Source organism: Acipenser ruthenus, chromosome 10 (assembly GCF_902713425.1).
Source record: "Acipenser ruthenus chromosome 10, fAciRut3.2 maternal haplotype, whole genome shotgun sequence".
NCBI lineage: Eukaryota > Metazoa > Chordata > Actinopteri > Acipenseriformes > Acipenseridae > Acipenser > Acipenser ruthenus.
In genome coordinates this window covers 31,386,699-31,401,498 of record NC_081198.1, presented here as the reverse complement: position 1 = coordinate 31,401,498, position 14,800 = coordinate 31,386,699, and the positions used below count along the sequence as shown (strand labels likewise).

The window sequence follows — 14,800 nt, the reverse complement described above, 5'->3', positions numbered from 1 at the left end:
GGCACAAAGCAGAGGGGTATGAGAGTAATGAGATTAGGAGAAAACAAGACGAGCAGCAAAATTTTGAAGCTGAAGGGGGGCGGATAGCCAAAGCAGGGAGACCAGCAAGGAGAGTTACAGTAGTCCAATATGGAGAGATCCTTGAGGTACACCTATAGAGAGGGGACGAGGAGCAGATAGAGAGAGCCACGCCAGCAAACCTGGAAGGAATGGTTAGAGATAGGAGGAAAGCCAGTCAAGAGCAGTGCCTGAAATCCCCAGGTCAGAGAAAGAGGACAGGAGAACGGCATGATCGACAGTGTCAAAGACAGAGGAGAGGTCAAGGAGAATTAGAATGGAGCAGAGAGCAGAGAGTCAGTTACAGGAGGAGTGTGGTTTCCGTGGAATGTACAGGACGGAACCGGTTGAAGAAGGTCAAGCAGAGAGTCCGTGACAGAAGGATGTCGGCTGGCGGTGGACAGCTCACTCGAGCATTTAGAGGAACAGGAGGAGAGAGGGCGATAGTTCTGGGGAGAGGAAGGGTCAAGAAGAGGTTTCTTAAGAGCAGTTTTGAAGGCTGAGGGAAAGGAGCCAGAGAGCAGAGAGGTGTTAATGGGGGAAGGGATAAAAGCAAGAACAGCGAGGGCAATGGATTGGAAGAAGCGAGTAGGAATGGGATCCAGGGTGCAAGTAGTTGACTTGGAATCCAGGAGTAAGGAGAATGGTGGGGACAGGGAAGAGGGATGTGATCAGGGGGGGGGGGGGGGGGGTAAAGGAGAAGATACTCTAGAGAATAGCTTCTGAATGTCCTCTACTTTGGTTGTCCTCTAGCTTGTTATGGGATGAACAGAGTGTAGAGGATAGCCAGGGCTGGGGAGGGGAGGAGCGAGCAGGGGAGGAGCGAGCAGGGCAGGAGACGGTGGGACAGAATACAGTATTATTAAAAATACTGTGTATATTTATGTCTTATTAATTGAAGCAACTGCTTCATTTAAAAATATGTACATTTACGTCTCTTTTTTAAATTATCAGCTTGTATTTATATTCTTAGCTCACTTCTCAGTTACGGTTGCAATTCATGACTGAACAGTTTTGAATACTCTAACAATAGTAGTTCTTAATGTATTTTATGTATGTTTTGCTTATATCATCTTAAACTTTATAATTGATTTACAGATATCAAAAGATCATCCAGCGGAAAAATGAAACGGGAGATATCACTATTTTTTTCAATATTGCCACACCCTCCAAGGCATTACTAGTTACTGCCTATCCTTGAAAACCAAACCACGCCACAGTCTTGACTGCTCATGAATATGTATGACAGTGGCAATTTCTGACAGCACTTCGGCGATAAACAGCTCTTGTTAGGCCAGGTGAAAACATCGATCGTAGAAATAATAACACGTATGTGTTAAGGAGGGGTGTCTCTAAATAAATCTAGGTGAATCGTGTTTAAAAATGCAATCGTTTTAAAAAGAGACGGCTTAGAATAGGAAGTAAGGCAGATTTTACATTATACAGAAAGGGGTCACTACCGGTGTTATGATGAATCCTGTACCCCCTTGATATCTTGCATCCCCGAGCAATCGCACAATATTTCGCGCTTGCGCAGATCTCTCTAGATTGATTTGGAGCATGCGCATATTTCTTTAATAGAAGTCTGCGTGTGTGGCCGTGAACGTGCATTTTCTCAGCTATTGCTGTGATTACGAAAACGGTAGTAATGTTGCTCAACGACCCGAGCTACTTCCAGTCTTATTTCACGATGTATTTATTTTACAAAAAAAAATTAAAACACACACAGCAACATATAATATTTTATCACCAAGTTATAAAAGAAAAAGGAATCGACCATAGAAATTAAAAAGGAATCATACTTTTTAAAAAGCTGCAATACTGTAAATGTTAAGAAATTAATTATTTAGGAAAAATACAAATTGTAAAGCAGTAAGAAATAAAGAAATGCTGCGATATAAAATCATGTTTTGTTTTTCACAGCACCAGAGAAGCTGAAATATTTTGTATCCCCGGCCTTAAAGATTTTCTGAACGTAATAGGATTTTCTAGTACTATACCAGATGAGAGAAAAATCAAGTTCCTAACCCTCACAGAACCCTAGATATGCCCTGTCAAAAATGTCCAAAAACTACCCTTTTCGGGATCATATCTCCATGACCCTGGGGCCTAGAAACCGGGTTGAACTTCCTAGGGTCATGTCTAGGGGCCCTCTTTCACAGGGAGCCATCTGTTTTCAAATGCTACATTTTCAACCAATTTACACATTTTCAGCATGATGGCATGTCAAGGTTGCATTTCCAATAGCTTTTGAGCTCCAGGTTGGCTAAAAAAGTCTAAACTGTTGTCCTTTCTAGCTGGGGACACGTCGCTTGGAGGGATCGACAGGGGCCCCGAGGTGGACCGCCGTACCGATTTTCAAGTCTCGGGGACCCCCGGAACCCGAGATATAGCACCCTGAAAAATGTCTATGGGAAATCCCATTATAAAACCCCTTTGGGGCAACGCCCACCATCTGGCAGTGGGGTGGTGTATGAACCCGTGGCCGATGTCTTTCTTTAGCTAAGACCCTTGTGCACGCAAAGAGCGCCCGTCTGAGTTCGTTGGCCCAGGGGTCGTGGAGATTGTGGTGGAATTTTCTGCATACAACCGAGCAGGCACCGGTCCCGTACTGAGGGAACGATTGAGACAGAGACAAGTTGGTGCAACTCATACTTTATTAGTCTGCAGACTGGAGCATTCAACAGAGTGTCACAGACTCTGCAAGCAACCGCAAAGAAAGCTCAAAAGTCAAACAGTTCCTTATATAATCATAATTTTTGCACAGAGTTCATGACTTGTGGTAATTCTTATCTTCCTTAGTCAGCTCAAACCAACCTTGTGGTATTCTTGATACTGTTGCCTACCGACTTTTCTGATTGGTTGATTTTTCTAGTTGCTAGGGAGAGAGTGTCTATCAGGTCCCACAAAGTTGAATACAAGAATATTAGCTAAGTGACTGGGGAGAAAAGAGGAATTATCGCTGTCTCAAAATATTATCATTTGAGACAGTGTCCTATTCTCATGTCGCTGACTCATGCACTTCTCTGAAAACAGGGCTGCTGACCCTTGGCCACATTCCAGTGTGTTAGTTCTTTTTTTTTGCAAATTTGAGGAACGCAACCACTTAGCAACTTGCAAATTAGTACTGCAATTTAAAGGCCTGTAGTGTCAGACTGGTAGTCCCTAACTGATTCAAGTGTTTTTGGAATGATTCCTGCAAAGACTGATTTATAAGAAAAAAGAGAGATTGACAAACAGCATTTTGCTTTATATGCTGAAACAGGCAACTACAAGAGGGTGTCAAACAAGCTGTGAATGTCCTAGGAGGCTACAGAGTACCTCTGGATATGAATCCAGATGCTCGCAGTACCTGTTCTTACATGTCCGAAACCACTGTATCGCTGTATAACTGTATACCCTATAAATATCACTTTTTATTGTGTATTTGAGGAACACAACCAATTACAAACTTTATTTGAATTGCTGTGCTATCAGAATATCAGTATATAACTTTGCTGGGTATTGCAGTGTATGCTGGGTATCAAAAGGCCTTCACTTTTACAAAAGGCTGTCAAAATTTAGGTGTGCTCCTAACCCAATACTTGTCATTTTAATTCTGTGCATCCAAATACTTGTAGTTAAAAGTTTTAAGAATTAAGCCAACTGTTTGTTGTTCTGTCCTAAACCAGCAGGGGGGGGGGGGGGGGGGGGGGGTCATGAGATTATTCTCCATTTTACTGTAACTGAGGTTCCGTTCAGTTGAGCGAAAATTGTAAAGGGGTACTCAAGCTGATAGATAGAAGGGGTACAGTTTCAAAAAAAGGTCGAAAACCCCTGACCTATAGTATAAACTATCAGGAATAGATAAGGGAAATGTTGACTAATACAATACAATAGGATTTATTTGAAGTTGTTGAAGGGCACTGGTCTCTTAAACCCAGAAGTTCTGATAAACCCCTACGCCTCAGTATATATTGATGGACATTACATAAGCAAATGAGATGTATTTTTTTTTAGGTATACCGTTCCTAAATGTTTTCTGGGGAGAGTAAAAAATACATTAACTTTGATTCATGTACTAAGGGTTACTCTTAAATGAATTAACGGTCCAGTTTATGGTAAACTGTGCATGCATGAACTAGAAACTCGGCTGTCAGCTAAGCAGAATATCTCAAAAACTGATCTGAATTCGAAAATGCAGAATTCGGGACGTTATCTAAAAACCAGAGCAGCCCAGAAATTGGGACGTTATTTAAAAACCAAATCGGCCCGAGAATTTGGGACGTTATCTAACAACCAAAGCGACCCAGAATTTGGGACATTATGTAACAACCAAGCGGCCCAGAATTTGGGACGTTATCTAAAAACCAAAACGGCCCAGAATTTGGGACGTTATCTAAAAACCAAAGCGACCCAGAATTTGGGACGTTATCTGCAAACCAAATCGGCCCAGAATTTGAGACATTATCTGAAAAGCAAAGCGGCCCAGAATTTGCGACGTAAATGAAAACAGGGGCAGTCTATATGTAAAACTGTGATTACATTAGAGATAAACTAATGTATCCTCTAACAAAACTGCAATAGTGTATACATTTTATATTAAAATATATCGCAAAAACGATTATAGATATATGCTACTTGAAATAAAAAAAAGTACACCACCACAGAAAGCCAATTCTTACATTCGTGCATAACATGATAATTCATATAAAGTAATCACCCATAGTTTGTTATATCAGTACAGCGTAATACCACATTATATTTTAATGGAAAGGTTGTGGAAAGCAGATCTCTCTCTCTGATCACAATGTTAAAAATGCCTGCAAGCTTTTCCACTCGTGTGACGACATATTCATGTGACAGACATGGACCAATCAAAACGCGAGACTGTTATGCGGTTCCATCCCCAAAACCGTGCCTGTGTCATACCTTTTTTTTTTTTTTTATTATCCTTGAAGACAAGCCGGAGTTGACTGTCTTGTGTTTACCATATAGAAGAGCGTTGATAAGAGGCACTGTTGTTTCCAGGTACAGATAGGACTTTATTATTATAGTAGTATTACTACACTAATTATAGTATGTTTTTAAGTATTGAGCTTCTTATCAGTTCAGTTACAGTTAGTGACATATGGGTACATGTGTAGAAAAACGGGTCAGGCTTTTCAGCTTGGTCCTGCTGAAAAAATTCGAACACTGTACTGAATTTAAAATTGAACGCCGTTCTTCATTCCAACACACACACGCACCTCTCTTGGATTAGGGTTAGGGGAAGGGGAAGAGAACACTCATCGACGCAAACCTTTCATGTGTTCGAAATAATACATTACATGGTATGTTGGCCCGTTTTTCTGCACCTAGGTATGCCGATATGTGTTAATTAATTAGGGCTAGTAGTTTAAACATGTTTAATAAAAACATGAACTTCAGCCGTATGTTGGGTTCTGCGTGTGCTTATTAAACACCTCATAATGTATTAAGCAATATACAGATTAATACAGTGATTGTGATTAATTCTTATCCTCCTGTAAAAGCTAAAAGTGTGTGTGTGTTTTTAATGTAGCTTTTTGCACGAGTTTAAAACGAAAAGCACAAAAGTAATCTGGATGTAATGTTTTGCTGCGATGCTGTTGTCTGTCACGTAATACGGAAGCATGTAAAGACAGTTTAACCCTTGTTGTTTTCAGGCCTATATTGAGCTCCAGTGCTTGAAATGGGGCGGTACTTCTCAATTCAAAAGATTTATCTACCATCACTTTATTTAATCCAAATGAGAATCATCACAAGCAAAGGCTTGCGTACCACCCCCTTTTCTATCCAAACTAGCGAGCGGTTGACTTAAGACAGACTACAGCTCTCAGAGTGCATTGCAACTAGCGCAGGGAACCTTCTCAGAGCTTGTAGGCTTGTTTCATTTAAAACGTAGGCTGTGTTCCAGTTCTTGAAAATGCGCCCTACGAAGTGACGATCGAAGGGCGGAAGTGGGCGGCGGCCATGTTAAGGAGTGTTCCAATCTGTCGTGAACATAAAATGCTCCCTTCGAAGGGGCCTTCAAGTGGGCGTTCCCGAAGTGTACAAGCACTGACACTGTACACTTCCGCGGAAGAGATATTCTTTTTATAACCCACCAAGCATTGCGTTAATCGCATCAAACATTGCTTCCTTAGACACAGCGCAAAATAGAGCCAGAGAATTGGAGTTTGTATACAAATGTAATTAGCAATCATATAACAAAACAATATTGTGCTTCGTGTGTCATATAAAGAACTCATGTGATTCTTGTACGTGTCCCCAGATAAATGTAAACCAATGTTCGAGATGAATTTATTGCATTCTCTGCTTGATGACGTTTTAATTTTAAATACATTTGTTTATTTCCATTAACTTTTTTTAAAAATGTATATTTACATATCTCAGTTGTATTGGTTAGTATTACGTTAGTTTATATTTTATATACGCACCCATATAAAATGACAACACGAAAAGCAAATGTTTTATTAGTGCTTTATAATGAATTAGCTACTTAAGCATAGCAATATTTAAAAGATATCTTACACATACAAGAAAATAAAAAAAAATGTCAACGACCTCCCGAGTTTCTTCTATGGCAGACTGTACTTTTTAAAATGCTTTTATTGAAACAAAATTATACAACAATAGGATATTAACTCCTATCAAAAATAAATAAATAAATAAAAATAAAATAAAAACGAGAGAAATAAACTTTATACATTGCCAGGAATATTACAATGTTGCTTCCAAAATAAATTTTAAAGAGCACACGTTTTTCTTGTTTTCTTATTTCTAATTGTTTTAATGGTGTTGCTATAATGCATCAAATACAATTTAGAGAAGAATTTGACAACTTCATTTTATGAATATATCTTCCAAAAACTACTAAGAAATTAAAGATATACACAAACTTCTGTTCAATGTTTGTTGAAATAAAGCAAAGTATCAACACCACCAAAATGTACATTTATACCCAACTCCCCTAAAATAAAATGCTGCGTATCATTATGGCAGACTGTACACATTTCTAGCGCTGACAAATAATGACGCCTTTCCCTGGCCGTGAATGATGACGCTAAAGTGTGTTCCAATTAAAACACTTTTGCGCCCCCTACGCCCTACTTCCCTTCGAAGTGATCACTCTTGGAAGTGATTACTTTGAAGGGAAGTAGGGTGTAGGGGCGAGGTTTTGAAATGGAACACAGCCGTAGACCGATTGTGAACTTGAGTAGCGCATTAGACATGAGTCTGTTAACAGTAGAAGGACTGAAGATATACTCATACCTAGAACCCCCGCAGCAGTCTTTCTGACGGCTGTATTCAAAACACTGTAAATAGTATAATGAAAGGAGAAACAGTCGGATGTAATTAGTTTTTTTTTTTGATTGAGTACGTCACAAACTTCTGAACAACCGAAGCACGCATATATATGAACATTTATTTTACAAATCAAAACAAGAAAATGTAAAAAATAAACATCTGAACAGACATCGATTTAGATTTGAACATAAATATTTATAAAACTGAAATGATAGCAACACATTTTTAACTTTTCAACAGCAATTGATTTATTATCAGATGAGCAAAGGCAACTGAACAACATAAATAAATAAATCATTTTACAGGGGCACACAGCACAAGAAGTTATAAAAATGAACTAATTTATTTCTTTTTTTCGACAAAATGGTATTCCTTTAGCTTGTCTAAGGCTGTTTACAATCAACACAGATAATGTTCTGCACAGGGCACAGCTGTCCGAAGTTTTATTTTTATTGCACTTGTCAACCTGACATTGGCGGCGCTCAGCGGGGTTGTCAGCTTCAGTTGTAGGTACACGCTTGGCAGTCTCCCTCTGTTCCAAATTCTTCTTGCAAAGTTCCTGTGCTAACTGTAAAATATATTCTTTCCTTGGTAAATTCTTCTCCGTGCATTCTTTGTAAAGTACCCAGGAGTTGATGGCTGCTAGGTCCAATACATTGTTAAACACCTGAACAGACCATCATTGGGAGCCAGCTTTCACGGAATACTTCCGTGCCATCTGATCCAAAACATCAAGTCCATATTTTGTTGTGTTGTAAAACTCCACGGTCTCTGGTATTTATTTTCACTAGTCCTGATGCTAATTGACCGACCAAAGCAGCGCAGCTGGCAAGCAGGCGCCAGCCTTCAGAAGGCTGATTGAAAACAATAACCTGTCAGTCATTCACTCAGGCAGAGAGTAGAGACTAATCTGATTACAGCTAAACACATTGTGGACTGGTAAATAAAAATAATATAGTAGAATACTGTTCTGTATAATCAAAATACAATTGTTTTCTGTTCCGTTAATGTGACTGCTCCCGGGGCTTTTAGGTATAATGTAATATATCTCCTTTATTTCTGCACTCCCGCGTTTCATGCTTTGTGAGAATATTTAATACATACGGACAGAAAGGTACACGAACGCACAGCCCCATATGTGTTACACGACTGGAGAAAATTACATTTTAAAAACCAAAAACTGCTAAAGTGACTGCCGCTGGGCTTCTAATTATCATGGATAAAGAGTGGTGGTACGGAAAGAAAGATTCCGGAAGAGGACTCAGAAGAGCCGATTCTCACCCTGAATATAAAAGGATTTCATGAATACAAGGAATGCAAAGATGCCCGATCAGAACGATCGCTATGCCAGCAAGTGAATGTGAAGCGCTTTCAGCTGCATGAATATTTTGACTTAAAAAAGAAATGCTGTAGCTGTCAGCCATCTATCCAACCTTGTATTTTTAAAGTGCGTGCCAGTTCCAGTCCCTATGGAAGTTATTTTGATGGCATTATTTGCCAAGTACTTATTTTTATGATTCAGTTTTAAATTTGTTATTACATACTTTTCTTTTACTTTTATTGGCTGCAAACGATTAAGATATGGATAAAGGAATATCTGTAACACCTCATAATCCACCCCCTACAAACCACTACATCCCATCAAAGGGCTTTAGTACCGGCACTTTTATTTTTCCATTTCAAGCACTGGTGAGCGCCACATTTGTATTACCTGTTTATTGGCAATATATCTGTATACAGCAATTCTGGCTGTGCATCTTTTGAGTAGCACAGGCCAAGTAGAGGATATTCTGTAGGCTGGACAGTGTAAAAGACACATCTGTCCGTCTGTCACAATCTACGTGGTGAAGGTGATAGCTGCTGTGATCTGGCACCAATCCAAACCAAACTTTTATCACACACTTCTAGACTCCTGTAGACAGCTGGGATTGCATTTGGCTAAAATTGAATTAACTCTCTGTTTTGTTACAGGTATTTGTAACCTCTGTGTGCACTGGTTTGGGGGCAATGCACTCTTTCTTCAGTGGGGAATTCCACACAATTGTACAATTGTTGTTGTTCTTCCCTATGCAAAAGGTCAAGATGTCCCTTAAAGAGCGGTATGTGGCTGCTATGGTGCTGAGTGGAGTCGGGGATGCCCTGGGGTACAACAACGGAAACTGGGAGTTCTGTCACAGCGGAGAAACGATTCACGAGGAGCTCTCCAGGATGGGAGGGCTGGAAAAGGTGGATGTTCATGACTGGATGGTGAGCGATGACACCGTCATGCACCTGGCTACTGCAGAGGCGCTAGTCAAAGTAGGGAAGAAGCCAGCCATGCCGGAGCTGTACAGGAATATTGCAGAGAAATACATCGAGTGCATGGAGGACATGAACGGCAGAGCTCCAGGTAATGTGACTGTGTCTCTGTAAGTGCAGAGCAGCTGGGATCAGCTCAACGCCAGATGAAGGCAGTTCTGAAAAATAACATAACCCAAAACCACCCAGAATGATTTCAAACACCATATGATAATAAGGGACATTAAAATGACATTTGAAACTGGTTACTGTTTAAACAGTAGGAAGTTGCAGGGTAATTGTTACGTGCAATTTCAAGTTGTTTTACATCTTAGTCAACACCAAACCCCTAAGCTATAATAAGAACACTCGCAAACCTCCTTTTACAAGACGAAGACATTGATAAAGAGTTTGTCAAAGATTATACCAGTTTATAAATGATAAATCATGATGCCCCTCTCGGCCAATCAAAACGGCAGATTTCAGAACATTCAAGCTTATTTTGCCCTATAGACAAAAATTCACAGATAACAACATTAATTGTGTGTTTTGTCTTTTCTTTACGCAAACATGATTTCTAATAAGTTAACCTGTCCATTTGACCTTGTGTGTTATGCTATCCGAGTGTCTTCTTATTCAGCACTCAGCTGTGTGGTCCTCTTGCCATGTGAAGACCCTTTTATAAAATAAGAGAGTTGGTCAACTGGATATACAGGCTTAAAATAGACTTACTGCAGAATTACTGAACATCACGTGTAAACTTTTACAAGCGTATTGCATGAGTTTGTTCCTATATTGTGCTTGAATGTCAACCTTACAGTTGAGCTTCAGGCAGTTTGCTACACACGTTTGGAAACATGTTAGGCAGCAAGTTGCCTTTTTAAATTCTTTGATTATTTCAGGTGTAACGTGTTTAGCAGTGGTTCACAGTCTGAAGCCAAATGTCCGCAATGGCTGGCGCGTTGCCTTTAACCCCGCAGGAGGGGGGTGTGGGGCTGCAATGCGGGCGATGTGCATCGGCCTCAGGTTCCCAGCGCCCTCCCAGCTGGAGCAGCTAATAGCGGTGAGCATCGAGAGCGGCCGCATGACACATCACCACCCTACGGGCTACCTGGGCTCGCTGGCGGCGGCACTCTTCACCTCCTATGCTGTCAATCTGAAACCCCTTGAGGAATGGGGCCAGGGGCTCCTCCACACTCTGAGTGCAGCGAAACGACACATTGAGGAGTCGGGGCACTGTGTCAAGGAGAACCTGCAGGCGTGGTGAGTATGAGAGTGTGTGGTTACTGATTTTCAATTGCAGTTGCAGAATTACAGAGACAAACAGGGTGCCTCCATATACCCACAGTTTTTTTTTTTTCTCAGTAAGGTACTAAGGAATGTCCTTTTCAAGGTTTTCTATAAATGTATGACATACAGACAGACACCCTCCATATATTATATATTCCCAGATATGATACACTCAGTAACTTGTCCTAAATAAAGTCTTTTGCAAGTTTAATCACAATTGGAGAAGCGGTTCCCTAGGTGCAAATGCCAGACAGAAAGACAGTTGGACAGACAGACAGACAGCAAATACCCCACTAATCAATGAATTAGATTTTCTTTCAGAATACAATATTCAGAACTGATCGGAGAATGCAGGGATGATTTGAAATTGTTTTGTATTACTCTGTTCCAGGGACTACTTTGAAAATAAGTGGATAAACTACCTCAACGAGAGAGGAATTCTGGATGGCAAGTCGCAGGCCAAGTTTCCTCCCGAGTACGGGGTGAAAGAGAGGGACGCCTTCTATCGCACCCTGAGCTACTCTGGCTGGGCGGGCAGCAGCGGGCACGATGCTCCCATGATCGCCTACGATGCTATCCTGAGAGCTGGCAACTCCTGGGTGTCTCTGGCCCATCATGCTTTCTTCCACGGAGGTGACAGCGATTCCACTGCAGTCATCGCTGCCTGCTGGTGGGGCGCAATGCATGGCTTTGAGGGGGTGCCCGGGAGCAATCACCAGACACTGGAGTACCGGGACAGGCTGGCCAAGCTTGGGGAGAGCCTGTATGAGCTCAGTCAGGAAACTAGATAAAAATGACAAACCGTTCAAAAGGTTTAGGAGTAAGCAAAAGCTTACTTGAGTGCACTTTTATAAAAGTGATTGCACCTGCCAAAAAATCTCACCTGTTTTGCACTTACATTAATTAAATAGGTGCAGAAACACATGTTATGTAATTACCGCTCATGCCTTTAAGTAACATTTGATTTTTGCTAAACTCAACCACTTGCTATGTGTTGTTTTTTTTAATGTCTTAGCATATTGGAGCAAGTGGAGAAAATTCTCATAATATTGCATGAACAAAGTAGCAAAGCAAGATTACAACCATTTAGACTGAGCAACTGAGTAAACAAATCTCAATATTAAAACAGAACTTAGAATATCATAAAAAGTAAGGTAGGGGTAAAGAAAAACTATTAAAATGAATCCTGGATAAACCTAAATAATTTAGAGTGCTCCATCTTTATTTCGCTATCTCATTTACACATTGAACGTGACATACTGAAAACTGTTAGTGATGGGTCCTTATAGCAAGGACAGTACTTGTGCAATCAATGCCACCATTGCTTGAACAGGAATTAACCACATTTATAAATCATTGAGTAGTGAAGTGTTTTTGCTTTGTGGTCTTTGAATAAACTTCAGGAAGAACTGACGCTTTCAATATCTCTAAAGGAGTTTAAACAAATGTGACATCTATGAAACAGAGACATGCTTTGGCCGATGCTCCTCAGTGGTTTTTTGTAATTGGTTTCACTTGTTTGTATTGGTTGTGTTCATTTGAATTGGTGTTTTTTGTATGATACGCCAGCCTCTTGACCAGGTCTCCCTTGAACAAAATGTGAATCTAAAAATAAAGCCACTAGGTTATTCCACTGTCTACCATGGACGGGAGTTCCCAGGTGGCGGAACACAGTTGGCCAAACGCCACCCAGGTGGGGAGGGCTTAGGTCGGCCAATGTGTCCTCGGCTCAAGATCCACTAGCTAAAATAACCCTTGAATTAATTTAATATAAAAAATGTACACATTTTATCGCTATTTTAAAAATATATACTTGTGGTATAAAGCAGAATATTGAATGAACAAATAAAAGCCATATACCACTGTGGAAGGGTGGGGGAGAATCGCTGACACAGGAGACAGAAAACTGGGTTTCTAGACACCACTCGGGTGCACAATTTATTTATCGCCACAAGATGGCACTGTGATACCGTTGCTACCAACGATGGTAAAGGTATATAGAGCGCAAACGCAGGTGCATTAACTAAGACAAAAACAGAAGGCACAAAGAAAAACAAAAATAAACACTGTTAACAAAACTCTACAAAATAAAGGTGCTGCACTTTGCAGCTGATTCCCCAACCGTCGCTACCCGCACGGTCCGGGACTCCGTCCTACGCTCACTAGTGTTCCCTCCCTTTCCTATACAAACCCTGGGGTCTGCCCATTCATTTCCCCACTACACAATATTCTTTTCTTTGTGTTTTATTTGTAATTATTTGGCGGCTCTCTTCCAGCCCCGCTCCGTCCGTAACGCCTCTGCCGGCTCATTCATCTAAAAAGGGCAGACCTGAGGGAACAACAAAGTATCCGTTTATAGGCCAGGCAATCCCCATGAGCCCGCCCCCCAGCCACTCGGAGAGAGGGAAAGCCCACACACCCTCTTTCCCACCTCTCTTTGTCATTGCCATGACTGACAGGCGGATTCCAGGGGACTGCCGCCCTCTTCCTGCAGCATCGTGCATACGTCAGACGGCCAGTCCAGGTCTCCCCTGTTACAACCACAAACAAGCATTCAGTATCCTCTGTGCATGACATCCAGATCAAGCTTGGAGCAAAAGAATCACACAATGCACCTCACTGTAAGCACCAAGGAGAATTAATACAGTTCCCTTGCTAATGACTTGTGTAGGAGAAGAAATGGAGCCATGCTTGTGTGTAGTACTATCCATGGAAGAGACGTGTGCTGAAGGACTGCTGTGTCTTTCTCAGGTTTCTTTTTGGTGGCTCAGCCATCGTTATAAAAGTGTAGCACTGGGAAAGCATATTAAAAAACATGGCACACCATGGTGAACTATGATTACTTGCATAAGTATTCACCCCCTTTGGACTTTTCCACATTTTGTAGTGTTACAACCTGGAATTAAAATTGATTTAATTAGGATTTTTTGTCACTGATCTACACAAAATAATCCATAATGTCGAAGTGGGGAAAAAAAATCTACATATTTTTCAAAATTATTTAGAAATACAAAACTGAAAAGTCTTGATTTGCATAAGTATTCACCCCCTTTGCTGTGACACCCCTAAATAAGCTCTGGTGCAACTAATTGCCTTCAGAAGTCACATAATTAGTTGAATGGAGTCCACCTGTGTGCATTTAAAGTGTCACATGATCTCAGATTAAATACACCTGTTTCTGGAAGGCCCCAGAGTTTGTTAGAGAGCATATCTAAAAAAACAGCATCATGAAGACCAAGGAGCTATCAAAACAAGTCCGGGATAAAGTTCTGGAGAAGCACCAATCAGGGTTGGGTTATAAAAAAATATCCCAAACTTTGAACATCCCCCGGAGCACCGTTAAATCCATTATTAAAAAATGGAAAGAATATGGCACAACCGCGACTGCCTAGAGAAGGCCGTCCACCAAAACTCAGGTAAGGAGGGCATTAGTCAGAGAAGCAACCAAGAGGCCAATGGTAACTCTGAAGGAGCTGGAGAGATCCACAGCTGAGATGGGAGAAACCGTCCATGGGACAACTATAACCCGGACGCTCCATAAAGCTGGACTTTATGGAAGAGTGGCGAGAAGAAAGCCATTGCTGAAAAAAACCCATATCAAATCCTGTTTGGATTTTGCCAAAAGGCATGTGGGAGACACAGCAAACATGTGGAAAAAGGTTCTCTGGTCTGATGAGACCAAAATTGAACTTTTTGGCCTTAGCGCAAAACGCTATGTGTGACACAAAGCCAACACTGCTCATCACCCTGAGAACACCATCCCCACGGTGAAGCATGGTGGTGGCAGCATCATGTTATGGGGATGCTGTTCATCAGCAGGGACTGCGAAACTGGTCAGGATTGAGGGCAAGATGGATGGAACCAA

The 14,800-nt window shown here is 41.1% G+C and overlaps 1 protein-coding gene across 3 annotated transcripts; it reads left to right on the top strand.

The window, feature by feature from the left end:
• Positions 1 to 4,930: 4,930 nt before the first annotated feature.
• On the top strand, positions 4,931 to 12,348 carry LOC117402915 (ADP-ribosylhydrolase ARH1-like). 3 transcript variants are annotated; one of them, XM_034004582.3, is made up of 4 exons: positions 4,931 to 5,067; positions 9,445 to 9,757; positions 10,548 to 10,908; positions 11,327 to 12,348. In XM_034004582.3, exons 2-4 carry the CDS (start codon positions 9,451 to 9,453, stop codon positions 11,724 to 11,726), a joined length of 1,068 nt encoding a protein of 355 aa, XP_033860473.3. In that variant the 5' UTR covers positions 4,931 to 5,067; positions 9,445 to 9,450; the 3' UTR covers positions 11,727 to 12,348. The 3 variants fall into 3 exon arrangements, with proteins under 3 accessions (XP_033860473.3, XP_033860463.3, XP_058888006.1); XM_034004572.3 differs by having other exon boundaries at positions 4,974 to 5,067; positions 9,340 to 9,757; XM_059032023.1 differs by lacking the exon at positions 4,931 to 5,067 and adding an exon at positions 5,247 to 5,369.
• The last annotated feature ends 2,452 nt before the right edge of the window (positions 12,349 to 14,800 follow it).